Raw genomic sequence first — 13,716 nt, 5'->3', positions numbered from 1 at the left:
TAATCAACCTTCAACTTTGCTTTGCTAACATAGCGAGACTAAATGCATGCAAAACTCTAAACCACATGCCTCCATTCTTTTTTGGTGCACATATTTTCCAACACGCCCATCAATATATTCTCTTTTGTTCTACAGTATCTCTCCACCAAAAGCTAGACATTTCATTTGTTATGAGATAACAAATCTTTTTGGGAATATTAAAAAATGCCATAGCAAAATCAAGGAGAGACTGGATAACAACTTTCAATAAAGTTTCTTTGCCGTCCACCGGAATTTTTCTCACCAAACCTTCGAGTCGCTTTATTACTCTTCCAAAAAGATGAATAAAACTGTCACTTAGCATGTCAATTCTTCATAGAGAAGACATTTTCTTTTGAAAAACTGCCATCATTTGATCTTGATCAAACAGCTGCGAGGCGTTCGCTGTGAGTTTCTTCCCAGAGAAAACCTTTACCTATACCGGCTAGCATTATACCGGGGAAAGAAAAGCATCTGCGTCGCCTTCCTCCCAAAACCCAAATCGAACTCGCGGCGATCTCTCGCCTTCCCAAACCAACAGACTCTGTACGGTCTTCTCGCTCTCGCGCCCCTCCCACAGTTTGTAGCGTGGCTGGCAGCAGCAGGGTGCCTCGCCGGCAGCTGGAAACAAGTATGATCTTGCCACTGAGCTGTGCCTCCAACGTGTTTGCGTGAATGCGCAGGTGGCGCGCTTGCTTTCTTCCACGCACTAGATCTTGTGAATTTTCCGTCTCCACCTGATTTTGAGATTCGCCGCTGACCATGGCTGACGCCTCCGTCGCCGGCGGTTCCATGGACGACTACCCAACCATCGACCCAACCTCTTTCGACGTGGTCCTCTGCGGCACCGGCCTCCCGGAGTCCATCCTCGCCGCTGCCTGCGCGGCCGCCGGGAAGACCGTCCTCCACGTCGACCCCGACCCCTTCTACGGCTCCTTCTACTCCTCCATCCCGCTCCCTTCCGTCCCCTCCATCCTCTCCCCCAACTCCTCCACCCCTTGTCCTCCCTCAACCACAGCCTCCTCGTCCGCCACCGCCGCATACACCGCCGTCGATCTCGAGCGCCGCAGTCTGTACTCGGAGGTTGAGACCTCGGGGACGGTTCCCGAACCGTCCAGGCGCTTCACGGTCGACCTGGTGGGTCCCAGGGTGCTGTACTGCGCCGACGAGGCCGTGGACCTTCTTCTGAGGTCAGGAGGAAGCCACCATGTGGAGTTCAAGAGCGTGGAAGGGGGTAGCCTCATCTACTGGGATGGTGCGCTCTGCCCGGTGCCAGACTCTAGGCAGGCCATCTTCATGGACAGCACACATCGGTCAAAGGAGAAGCTTAATCTTAGGGATAATCTTAAGGAGAAGACCCTCTTGTTCAGATTCTTCAAGCTTGTCCAGTCACACATTGCCGCATCGTCTTCTGGTGATAAGGATGGGGAGGGCGAAGCCTCTGGTAAGATATCCGAGGAGGACTTGGACCTCCCCTTCATCGAATTCCTCAAGAAACAGCAGCTTCAACCCAAGATTAGAGCGTAAGAGCATGCTCAAGTGTAATAGTGTACTCTATTTTTTTTAGCAATTTGACTGATTTAGGCTTTTGTGTCTTGTTTCTAGGGTTGTGCTATATGCAATAGCCATGGCAGATTATGATCAAGATGCTGCAGACTCATGCGAGAAATTGCTAACGACGAGAGATGGAATCAAGACCCTAGCTCTTTATTCCTCGTCCATTGGGAGGTCACTTTGCTCACTCGATCCTTTTTTGGTACTCTTTTGAGAAGACATATCTTCTATGATGTATATACCTTTGTTGGGTAATCTGTTTAGTCTGGTGTAGCTTAAGAGATGTCTAACATGTGGTGATTTTATATGTGACTTGCTGTGGTCTAAATTTTCTATATGTGCTCATTTTATCTTTAACAGGTTTGCTAATGCCCAAGGTGCTTTCATTTATCCTATGTATGGGCATGGCGAGCTACCGCAAGCTTTCTGTCGCTTTGCTGCTGTTAAGGGTGCCCTATATGTAAGATGTTATTCTCAGCTATGTTATTTTTCTTTTTGATAAATCTTACATATACTACTGGAACGTGATGATAGTGATGATGTGGTAGGCCAAGGGTTTAGCACCTCTCTGCTGGAATGACCTGCCCTTTTAAACCAGAACATGGCCAATTATATTGTCTTTTTTGTGACTCTTTGATACTTAGACTCTGGTATATCTCTCTTCTGTCAATCAGGTGTTGAGGATGCCAGTCACAGCCCTTCTCATGGACCAGGTATGATAAAATTTAAGCTCTATGCTGGACGTGTTCGTGCCAATGTTTGTCTGTCTGATATAGTCAATTGTACAATATAATCTTTCCTTTTTGTTGCTCAGTATTTATATATTTTCATTATAGATTTTACTGTCATCTTCAAATGTGTACCAACAAATTGCAAATCGGCATAGGATTCTATGACACCCACTTGATCCAGCAAAGATAGAGTAGAGAGAGTTGGCAAAATTACCTGCTGCTGCTGCTGCTGCTGCTTCAAGAGGGAAAAGATGCAGTGTTACCATAATTAGGTTCTCCTGTACTATCAAAGTCTGGAAAAAGATAAAACAATCTGCAAAATTCATTTTTTTGCATCTTTAGATGGTGAAAATTTGTTGGCAACCACCATGGTTATGCATCTCAGTCCTGAGCTCAACAAGAACAGTTCTGCCAAAGTGTTTGTCCAATCTGCAAAGCAGTCAGGGAGAGCCTGATTTCAAGTACATGCAAGGGATATTTTTTTTTCCGCTCAGGATAAGAATGATACTGACTCATTTAATATATTTGAATGCATTAGGTCGATTCCCAGAATCAGTAGATCAGCGATCATTTTCAGTGTTTATTTGCCTCTGAGTGATGTCGCATGCTTTAGTTAGGGATCTGCACGATCAATTTTGTAATCTGTGAATAGCACCCAACAATCAACATTCTCTTGTTCAGGAAAAGAAGCGTTATATAGGCACCAGATTGGCTTCTGGTCAGGATATTTTGTGCCAGCAGTTGATACTAGGTCCCTCATACAAAATTCCTTCATTGGACATGCCAGCTGATGCTTCAGACTCAAACTTGACGAGAAAAGTTGCCAGGGGAGTATGCATAATCAGCAGCTCCATAAAAGAGGCTTCATCAAATGTTCTGGTTGTTTTCCCCCCAAAATGTGAGGACAGTTATTTCTCCTCTGTTAATGTTTGTATTGCTTGAATAAGTGATTTGCTTCTCATTTGTTTCCTTCATTTTAGCATTACAAGAGCAGCAAGCTACAGCTGTTCGGGCGCTTCAGCTGAGCAGCAATGTAGCAGTATGCCCTCCTGGAATGTAAGTTACGTATGCAGTGTTAGTGTTTACTTTTCTGCATCTGACATAGGAACAACTGCATTTGAAATTGTCACCATATAGGCAGGCAACTTTGCTTACAAGCTGATCTCCACCTTGCAGGTTCATGATATATCTGTCTACTCCCTGTACCGATGCCTTTACGGGAAAGCAGTACATAAACAAGGCTATGGAGGTTCTTTTCAGTACTCAGGTTTCAGATGATTCAGAAGGCCATTTGGAGACAACCAGCAAAAACATCGAGGATACAAAGCCAGTGCTAATCTGGAGTTGTGTGTATGTTCAAGAGATCACACAGGTGCATTTATTTGATCATTTTCAACACTAGTAAAAATATGTGCTGTTAAGATGTCATATACTGTATTTTTTCGAAAAAAAGGGGCGCTTTATTACGTAAAAGGTTTAAGTAACACCCGGCCTCTGCATAACTAAGATGCACACAGCCAATAAGTCCTCACACAAGCGAAAAAAAAATAAAAAGGAAGGCGAAATACAAAGAAAAATGTATATTTGTATAGCGCCTAAACCATCGGTGGCCCAATCCTAAGATCATGCTGCCACCCATGTTGGGTAAAAGTATCCCTCGCCGTAGCCTCCAATCGTGTACACACCTCCGTAAACAGGTCTCGATTCTCCACTCGTTGTAGAGAGGACCATAAACGAAGCGTCCCAGTACATCTGTAGATAACCTGCATGCATAAGCGAAGTACTTTTATCGTTAAAAATCTTATCATTTCTACATAGCCAAAGCGACCAAATCACGGCAAGCGCTCCCACCCTAAGTAGAATTCTAAACTTGTGATCAATCCCATGTAACCAGTTGCCAAATATATTAGCAACACTACAAGGAGGGTACAAGCCAGAAGCTATTTGGATGATTGACCATATAGATTGATCATATACTGTATGTATTTGTATTAAGACATCCATTGTCCCGTCTTCCACTATCAGGGAACATCTGGTACTGTATTGTCATGCCCCATGCCTGATGAAAACCTGGACTACAGAGATATACTGGAATCAACAAAACAGGTATTGCGTTCGTTATGTGTTGGTAAATTTTATTCTTATTTCTGTACTTGCAGGAGATACAGGCCAGGATTCTGGCTCATCATGGAGGCTTCAGAACTGAATTGTACATGTCAATAGCGAGTGCTTTATTACGGTGTTTGCATTGAAGAAAGAGTAACTAGTACACCTATATAGTGCTGGAGTGAATTCGTCTAGTTGTTAATTTCGTTGTGTCTGATGTAGGCTTGGAGATTAGCTCTTCATTTACTTGATAATGTCTCTAGCTCTGTCGAGCATAATGAGATGTGAACACAGAAAAGGCACATGCAACCATCTGCCCTTCATCTTATAAATTCCTCTCATTGTTTTTCTTGCAGTTATTCACAGATACTTATCCTGACGAAGAATTCCTGCCTAGAAACGCAGCTCCTAAATATGCCGATGATGACTCTGATCTTGCAGAGTAGAAACATGTTTGCAGAGGTAATAACATCCCTGCATGTGGAACTTGTACTGTTTTCTCATTTTATTGTTACATGTGAAGATATCAAAATCATTGCACATGGAGCTGTATATTTACTCATAGTTATCTCAGTGTGCTTGAAAATGTTATAACATTTACACATCGGACTTTGCACTGTTTGCTCATAACCTCATTACATTGAAATGTGAACAACTGTGAATTTGCACATCAAAACTTTTGAAACAGTTTTCTCCAGACCTGCTTGGATCCTGAATGAGAAAAGATGGGTTAACAAAAGAAATGCCAGGGAAGCTCCACTATCAATTTTTTTTATAGAACACCAAAATATGTTGCTGTTGAAGCATCTATTTAAATATTGGTCACATTCTCTCCGGAAGGTACATATGGTGCCAAATAACCCAAAATATCGAATAACAAAGAGTTAAATATATCTCAATTTCGTTAGGACAATGTATGGTGATAGATGATGTGACATGGCTTTCGTTTTGAAGTTCACGTGCTCTGGTAATTCCCAGTTTGGCTTGGTCAAGGTGCACTATTGGTTACAATGTTCTTGTGAACACTATCATACTGGCTCACCTTACAAAAAAAAAATCTTGTCCTGAGTTGGTTGTTATTTTCCGCAGGGTTAGAGTTTTTCTGGACAAATATTCTACAGAAGATACATGAAGGCATTTTAGATACATCGCACCAACATGGATGATCTGCTCAGTGAGCGAGAGCACAGACAACGTTGATGGTTGTATGGCTTGTTGCAGTACCTGTAGTTGTTACTGCACAAGCTACATGTGGCGCCTTTCATTTGTTGCACTGGTTCTTTGTATGAGTGAAACAGAGTAATGAAATTGAGTTTAAACTACTGGTCTGATGCATCCATGGAGTCTGTTACCATAACTATCCTTGGAGTCGAAACAAGGATAACTTCGAGGGCACCGGCCTTGTGTTGTGCGGGTGATGAGCTTGCTGTCGATGTATCGTCAGCGCATGTCGATCACTGCAATTGGTGCTGGGATCTTCTGGAGTGCATGCCTCTTCACCTTTGCTGGAAAGTCCCGGGTCTGCTCCTCCCATAGCAGTCATGACTATACTGTCTGGCGGAGGTGGAGGGCGGCATGTTGGTGGAGCGGGGCCTCCCCTTGGTATGTGTTTGTGTTGTTGGCGTCTGTTGCAGTGTTTGACATGTTGTCGACGGGAGTGGGGTTGGCCTTGTTGAGTTTTGATGTTTGGAGTGGGCTTGACCTTTGATAGATGTATTGGGTTTTGCTCGGTTTTCTGTAATTAATTGGGCAACAATCTTAATTAATATAACTGGTAAAGCTTTTGCCTGTGTTAAAAAAAAGGCTTCCATATTTCGAAAGATCACCCAACGGAACATTATAAAAGGATGTACACCATAGGACATTGATCTCGTACCCTGCATAAATATCAACATGATGAAACAGTGAAATTTTGGTAGAAGAACATAAACACTATGTATTTAAAAAGTTTGCTTCAAAACCAAACGCGTTCCACACCCGTTTCATCTGGTTTTCATGGTGCATTATAGTATGCCATCTACCATCAAGTCCACATGGTATTTTGGTTTGGTATCTATAATCATCTAATTCACTATGCTTCCTAATTTGGAGCCCTCTCGTTCAGTTGAGGTGTTCACTTTTGGATTTCGTTCATGATTTTGACAGGGTCAACTATTTCTTAGCGAGCTTTCTCATTCAGTTGAGGTACTATTCAATTTTTGATTTGATCCATGATCTTGGTTGGTCAACGATTTTTCAAATTAATCGGCAAAACCAACCTATAACAACACATTGGTCCTGTGCGCCCTCTCACCATCTAAACAAAGAAGCGCCGACATGTGACATTGTAGAATAGAAACAATATCAGTACATGTGGTCATGAAAGCAAAAAACCTTCCTCACATAAGTTTTGGTTGATTAGCAGATAACACAAAATAACATCATCCAGAAAAGCCCACTAAAACATCACATTAAAAAGAAAGAAAACAGACTTCAGCATCTTCCCCACACGTTAAACCAATTTTGTGACCAGAAATTTGAAATGAAATCCTCATTCGAGGCTTTCTCTCAAGCTGGATCGATATATAGGCGCTCCCATTTTTATAGTCGCTTCTAAATACTTCATCACCATAAAATAACAGTCTGGATCTTTTGCACCAGGATACTTATTTTGTTTTGTTTGTTCCATTATATCCATGATAGTGAAACCTAACCCTTTTCTGGATCGTATGGAATTTTTTTGAAATAGCAGCGTGGATGCAGAAGCCTTGATCTTCATCCTTTTTGAAATACAGAATAAATCCGAGTAGATAAGCACAAATCAACTACAGCTAATTGTTTTTATTTATTTGATGAGAAGACTGTCCTATTTAGAATTGTAGTTGCTTGATACTCGATCGTGTATTATATAATTCCATTGCTTGATATTCGATCGTGTAGCAGTTAGCTAGTCAGAATCGTATATACAGTTAACTAGCATTGCCCGTGTCACGGAATTAGACCCATCGATCTCAAGTTCTCACCCTTGCGCATCGAGAGCTCAAGTCAAGTGCAGCTGGGAGAGGAGTGCTGTTAGGGTACTGGTAGATACTCTCTCGATCTATTACATGCACAGGGGAATTCGAGATACAAGTGCGAATTACAAGCTCTGGCTAGAGTACAGGAATGGAGAGCGAGAGAAAGAAGAAGGAAAGGAAGCCGCCGCCGTTCGTGATCCACTGGATACCCTCCTCGTTGCCTCCTCTCCACTTACTTATAGCTGGCAACGATTCAACGTATGCACAGCCCAGCCCAGCCCATATGCTATCCACGGATGGGCTGGCCGGTTAGGAGGGCTCCTAACATCCCCCCCTCCTTGAAATGCGGCTTGCCCCCAAGCCGCTGTCCTGAAGAGCTCGCCAGGATCCCACGGTGCTTGAAGATCATCAATCATGTTGGAGTCGCCATGGTAGTTGTCGCAGTAGTAACCATTGTTGAGGTGGACTTGAACGAGCTTGAAGAAGCGGTCGTAGTCAACGGTGGTAGCCGAAGCCGGGGTGGATTTCGACGTGGTCGCAACAGTAGTTGTGGACAAGGTAGGCCCCCCCCGGAGGATGTATAAGACTTGAAAGGCTCACACCACCTTGATCCCACAAAACTTGTTGTACCTTGAATCCATCGGAGTCCATGTAGTAGCCGAAATGAAATGTAGTGGCATGGACGAGGTAGGCCGCAGTTAAGATGATGACACACTTTCCTCCTTCGAAGACCACTAGCTGAGCCAATTCGGGTAACAACGGCCATGCCATCCCTCCAGGATCCCAAGATATGTCCAACAGGTAGATGCCCTGGTCAGATCCAATCACATCCATAGCATAATTGAGCACATAATCTGAACCGAGCCACAACAGGGAGCAACAATTGTTAGAAACATCAAGCCGTGAATTTGGAATGTCGAGGTGCTGGTCCAGAACTAGCATAATGTCCAGGTGCTGCCACTGTACTGAAATGTTCATGTGTTGCCTTGTGTCTGGCATTTTGTCAGTCCTAGGAAAAGGTAACTGGGGAAAGAACTGCTGCTCAAAATGTGTGAATGTATATCTGCAGGAAGGCCATGGTTGCAGCTTGACTGAAGGAACTAGAAAAATATGCAATATTCTGAACTTCGCAAGCACACCACGATCTTTTGTTTGATCTGGTCCATGCCGCAGCTCATAATCAATGTCAGCAGAAGATAGTAGAACCAAGCACCACATCATCACCTTTAGACAAATCGGAAACAAGCAATCACTTTTTGCAATCTGAGAGAAGCGCTGGCTGGACTCCGCAATGATACACATAACATGCCATTGTGAACCGCTACTAGAAGTAAGAAACCCCGTGGTTATTCTGAACAAATAACCCCCTGGATTCCAAGGGAACAAGCATAATGTAGAATCTGAATCAAACTGCCTGAATGAACACAGCTCGTGGAAATTAGCTTTTACTAGCAGTGGCCATTCCCCTCGTAGCTCAAGATTAACTTGTCTGAAATAGTCCTCAAGCAAGTAAATAACAGTAGCACAGCCTAGTTCATATGGCCCAATTTGCATGAACTGAAGAAAAAATTTGTTGGAACATCCTGCGCTTAGAGCGCCCATTTCCTGCATGTTCTGAAATAGATGTGCAGCCATAGAACAGATAAGTAGACGCCATACCACAACACCCAGGTTCAGATCACCCATAAATTGCATTATCGGCTGACTCAGGATTGGCATATCTCTCAGCGCCATGGGGATCCAACAAGCCAACTTCTCATAAGTACATGGTTTCAGTCGCGCACTTGGCAAATGCCTCAAGGATGCTCTCCAAGAATTCAGATCATGAGATAAATACTGCATCGCATATGTAACCTGCGGTAGCAGCCCTGTATGCTTCAGAATCACTTCTTCAGGAGAGGAAGCAAATGACGACCATGGCATAAGACAAGGCCTGCTAGTACATGTTTTCCTCTTGGAACTAAGTGGCCATGCAACTTTCCATTGGAAATGTTTAGAGCAATTAGGGAAAACAGACAGAGTGTTGAATTTCACTCTCTTTGATCCAGCCTCACAACAATTGCTTGGCTCAGCGGAAATCAAGAAAGTGTGCTGCCCTTGTTCAGTGATGTTAGCTAGATCAAAAGATAGCACTGGCTCACACTGTATTAACTAAAAACCAAAAATGCTCGTCGTGTTCCAAGCATTGTGTTTTTTCGCACGCCGAAACTGATGTACAGCCATAGGAGTAAGACCAGGATGATGCATTCCCAGAGCAAGAATAATACTGCATGTACAACGTTCCGAAGACCACTGTTTACTGTAAGAAAATAGCTTGGCGTGCTTACGGTGACAGGAACCAACATTGTTCTGTTGCAAAGACCATAAGCACAAGGGCTCGATAGAGGTTATCCGGATGCAGTGTACATTGTAATTGCCCACAAGTTCTCCAGCGTGACATGATTCCATAGGAAAGGTGCTACTAGTCATATCAAGCAATTGGACAAACTGGAATGGATGTGCCCTGAATGTCCATGTATGAAGGCCATAAATAGAAGTAGTCACCGAGAAGTTTCAATGGGCAACACTAGAATGACAGACCTCTGATGGCACACTGACTGCAAATGATGGCCATGGCATCGGCCGTAGCAGCAGGCCTTGGTGGCTTGGGTGCGGCGAGATGTCCAAGTCATGCTTCTAGAACGGCTACATCGAATTGACAGTCTTGGTAGCAGGACAAACGAGGTCGGCGACGAGCTCATGTGTGGCTGCTGGGAGTAGCGACGCCGTCGTGACTGGAGATGGGAACGAAGTGGCACCAACTTGGTTGGAGCATTTCGTCGAACAAGAGAAAGGCGTCATGCCGATGTAGACAGGGGACACTCTGCGGGAGACAACAAGGACCTCATGGAGCTTGTTGGTGGGCAAGGAGACGCTTGAGAGGACGGCAAGCTCGAGGGCGACGTCTGGAGTGGCCGCCACGAGTGTGTACTCGTCCGGTCCTGCAACAACGACGCCGCGGGTGCTGTCGGCGACGGACTTCCATGACGGAACCTAGACGTGGAGCAGCGGGTTGATGCTGGCCATCACAGGAATGGTGAGGGCGCCGAACTTGTCGCTGAGGTCGACGACGGACTCGTGGTAGACGATGGTGACCTTGTCGACGCTATTGGTGGCGACAACTTGGTTCAGGCCATCCGTCGAACAGGTGATGTGCGCCATCACGATGCAAGCAGGGGGCGCGTCGTGGATGACCTCGAGCACTTCCTGGGGCTTGGTGGTGGAGCCGGAGACGTCGGGGACGGGTGTAGGTGAGGCGTCCGTCGTGGTTGAGGCCGCCGGATCGACAAGCGAGGTGACCACGGGAGGGTCACCCACTCGTGCAATACCCAACACTGAGCTCATCTCGTCTGCCTGAGCACATAACCTCTCCAGATACCACAACAACTGCTCCTTGGCAGGCATGGCATCCCACTCTGATGGTTTGACGGCGGGCATGGCGTCGTCCCCGGTGGAACGGAGGAATCGGGTGTGGACGAAAAAAATTGGGGAAAATTGAGGAGTGAAAGGGTGGTGGCCTGGCTCTGATACCAGATGTTAGGGTACTGGTAGATACTCTCTCGATCTATTACATGCACAGGGGAATTCGAGATACAAGTGCGAATTACAAGCTCTGGTTAGAGTACAGGAATGGAGAGCGAGAGAAAGAAGAAGGAAAGGAAGCCGCCGCCGCCGTTCGTGATCCACTCGATACCCTCCTCGTTGCCTCCTCTCCACTTACTTATAGCTGGCAACGATTCAACGTGTGCACAGCCCAGCCCAGCCCATATGCTGTCCACGGATGGGCTGGCCGGTTAGGAGGGCTCCTAACAAGTGCCAATGGCGGGGACGCCGCAGCTGGAGACCGGCGGCGGCGAGTACACGCAGGACGGCACGACGGACCTCTGCGGCAACCCGGTCATCCGATCCAACTGAGGAGGCTGGAAAGCCTGCTCCTTCGTTCTTGGTAAGGAAGCTCCGCGTGCCTAACCTTCATTTCGTTGCACGTAAGGTCGTAAGGAAGAAGAAGCCCGATATCCCTGGTCTGCAACGCCGAAGAAGCCATGGCTGACCAAGTGACCTGCAGTGTACGAGGTGTTCGAGCGGATGGCGCACTATGGTATCGCGTCCAACCTGGTGCTGTACCTGACGAGGGAGCTGCACCAGGGCACGGTGCGCTCCGCCAACAACGTCACCAACTGGGCCGGCACCAGCCTCATCACGCCCGTCCTCGGCGCCTACATCGCCGACGCCCACCTCGGACGCTACCGCACCTTCATGGCCGCCTCCGCCATCTACCTTCTCGTAAGTCCTTCCCTTCCTTCATACCTCGGCCCGATCGCAGGCAAAAGCTCTCGCTGAAAATGAAAAACTTTGCGCAGGGAATGTGCCTGCTGACCATGGCCGTGTCGCTGCCGTCGCTGAAGCCGCCGGCGTGCGGCACCGGCACGGCGGACCCGAGCTGCGAGCGCAAGGCGTCGAGCCTGCAGCTGGGCGTGTTCTTTCTGGCCCTGTACACCCTCGCCGTCGGCACAGGCGGCACCAAGCCCAACATCTCCACCATCGGCGCCGACCAGTTCGACAAGCACGAGCCGCGGGAGCGCCGGCAGAAGCTCTCCTTCTTCAACTGGTGGATGTTCAGCATCTTCCTGGGCACGCTCTTCGCCAACACCGTCCTCGTCTACATCCAGGACAAGATCGGCTGGACCGTCGGCTACGCGCTCCCCACCATCGGCCTCGCCGTCTCCATCGCCGTGTTCACCGCCGGAACGCCCCTGTACCGCCACAAGCCGACCTCACCCGAGAGCTCCCTCGCCAAGATGGCCGGGGTCATCGTCGCCGCCGTCCGCAAGTGCCGCGTCCCGGCGCCCGCGGACCCGCGCGACCTGCACGAGCTCGACCCCGAGCACTACGACAGGAAAAAGACGTCCCCGCTGCCCCACACGCCGAATTTCAGTGTGCTGAGCAAAGCGGCGGTGAGGACCGGGACCGGGAGCACGTCGCGGTGGTCGCTGAGCACGGTGACGCAGGTGGAGGAGACGAAGCAGATGCTCAAGATGCTTCCCGTGCTGTTCATCACGTTCGTGCCGAGCGCGATGCTGGCCCAGATCAACACGCTGTTCGTGAAGCAGGGCACGACGCTGGAGCGGCGCGTCGGCGGCTTCGACATCCCGCCGGCGAGCCTGCAGGGGTTCGTGACCGTCTCCATGCTCGTCTCCGTCGTGCTCTACGACCGCCTCTTCGTGCCCTGCACGCGGCGCCTGACAAAGAACCCGCGGGGCATCTCGCTGCTCCAGCGGATGGGCGTCGGGCTCGTCCTCCACATCGCGATCATGATGGTCGCGTCGGCGACCGAGCGGCGCCGCCTGGCCGTGGCGCGCGAGAACGGCGTGCTCGACAGCAGGGGCACGATGGTCCCGCTCTCCATCTTCGTGCTGCTCCCGCAGTTCCTGTTCATGGGCGTCGCCGACGCCTTCCTGGAGGTGGCCAAGATCGAGTTCTTCTACGACCAGGCGCCCGAGGGGATGAAGAGCCTCGGCACGTCCTACGCCATGATCAGCCTCGGCGTCGGCAACTTCCTCAGCAGCTTCCTGCTGTCGACGGTGTCGCGCGTCACGCGGCGGCGCGGAGGAGGACATGGAGGCTGGATCCAGAACAACCTCAACGCCTCGCGGCTGGACCTCTACTACGCCTTCTTCGCCGTGCTCAACTGCGCCAACCTCCTCGTCTTCTTCGCCGTGTGCCGGATGTACGTGTATAACGCGGACATCGCTGACGGTGGCAGGGAGAAGCAGGGGAGGCCAGGAATGGTGAAGGAGCCAACCGTACCAGCTACAGAGTAGTATCTCCTGGGAATTAGCACATACCCAAAACCCAAAATAACATTTAAAATGTTCAATTTCAGATTTCACATAAAAAATCAGTTGCACCAAAATAAATGTGCAATTGCACGCAATTACAATAGATAAAATATGCAATTGCACACAATTACGACAAATAAAACATGCAATTGCGCAAAACACAAAAGAGCAATGTTATTCGTGCGAATGGATCTTACAAAAAGTTTTACATACTGGTACAATCGGAAGGTAGTTAGGGCATGTACAATGATTGATAAAACAGTCTTATTTTAAGCCTTGCATGTAATTTAGATATGCCAGCAAAATATGTCTACAATGGGTTATATCTTAGTAGTATCTCTAGTAATTAGCTATTCCTAAAAATATAGTGAGACATATAGGGCATGTACAATGGTTCTATCTTAGGAATGCAACATAGGATAAATGATGAGT

At 47.5% G+C, this 13,716-nt stretch overlaps 3 protein-coding genes and 1 pseudogene across 3 annotated transcripts; 2 read left to right on the top strand and 2 right to left on the bottom strand.

The window, feature by feature from the left end:
• Positions 1–456: 456 nt before the first annotated feature.
• LOC125543735 (rab escort protein 1-like) lies at positions 457–5,731 on the top strand. The gene is made up of 10 exons (XM_048707195.1): positions 457–1,541; positions 1,624–1,746; positions 1,933–2,032; positions 2,247–2,285; positions 2,985–3,201; positions 3,284–3,359; positions 3,480–3,675; positions 4,329–4,409; positions 4,766–4,871; positions 5,499–5,731. Exons 1-9 carry the CDS (start codon positions 781–783, stop codon positions 4,853–4,855), a joined length of 1,683 nt encoding a protein of 560 aa, XP_048563152.1. The 5' UTR covers positions 457–780; the 3' UTR covers positions 4,856–4,871; positions 5,499–5,731.
• A 1,757-nt stretch (positions 5,732–7,488) lies between these two features.
• On the bottom strand, positions 7,489–9,328 carry LOC125543732 (annotated as a pseudogene).
• A 1,110-nt stretch (positions 9,329–10,438) lies between these two features.
• On the bottom strand, positions 10,439–10,882 carry LOC125543734. Its single transcript, XM_048707194.1, has one exon. The coding sequence runs from the start codon at positions 10,880–10,882 to the stop codon at positions 10,439–10,441; it is 444 nt and encodes a 147-aa protein (XP_048563151.1).
• Positions 10,883–11,252: 370 nt separating this feature from the next.
• On the top strand, positions 11,253–13,502 carry LOC125543733 (protein NRT1/ PTR FAMILY 5.2-like). Its single transcript, XM_048707193.1, has 3 exons — positions 11,253–11,390; positions 11,511–11,728; positions 11,806–13,502. The coding sequence occupies exons 2-3, from the start codon at positions 11,531–11,533 to the stop codon at positions 13,264–13,266; spliced, it is 1,659 nt and encodes a 552-aa protein (XP_048563150.1). The 5' UTR covers positions 11,253–11,390; positions 11,511–11,530; the 3' UTR covers positions 13,267–13,502.
• The last annotated feature ends 214 nt before the right edge of the window (positions 13,503–13,716 follow it).

This window comes from Triticum urartu, chromosome 3 (assembly GCF_003073215.2).
Source record: "Triticum urartu cultivar G1812 chromosome 3, Tu2.1, whole genome shotgun sequence".
NCBI classification, from domain to species: Eukaryota; Viridiplantae; Streptophyta; class Magnoliopsida; order Poales; family Poaceae; genus Triticum; species Triticum urartu.
The sequence above is the reverse complement of the archived record's forward strand: the minus strand, read 5'-3'. Positions and strand labels throughout refer to the sequence as shown.

What these genes read in the sequence shown, in the direction of transcription:
- LOC125543735 (XM_048707195.1), top strand. Translation starts at nt 781, where the DNA reads ATGGCTGACGCCTCCGTCGCCGGCGGTTCCATGGACGACTACCCAACC. An exon ending in GGTTGTTTTCCCCCCAAAAT is followed by an intron (nt 3,202 to 3,283) that starts GTGAGGACAGTT and finishes CCTTCATTTTAG; the next exon opens with CATTACAAGAGCAGCAAGCT. An exon ending in GCAGTATGCCCTCCTGGAAT is followed by an intron (nt 3,360 to 3,479) that starts GTAAGTTACGTA and finishes TCCACCTTGCAG; the next exon opens with GTTCATGATATATCTGTCTA.
- LOC125543734 (XM_048707194.1), bottom strand. Translation starts at nt 10,882, where the DNA reads ATGCCCGCCGTCAAACCATCAGAGTGGGATGCCATGCCTGCCAAGGAG.
- LOC125543733 (XM_048707193.1), top strand. Translation starts at nt 11,531, where the DNA reads ATGGCGCACTATGGTATCGCGTCCAACCTGGTGCTGTACCTGACGAGG. An exon ending in CCTCCGCCATCTACCTTCTC is followed by an intron (nt 11,729 to 11,805) that starts GTAAGTCCTTCC and finishes AACTTTGCGCAG; the next exon opens with GGAATGTGCCTGCTGACCAT.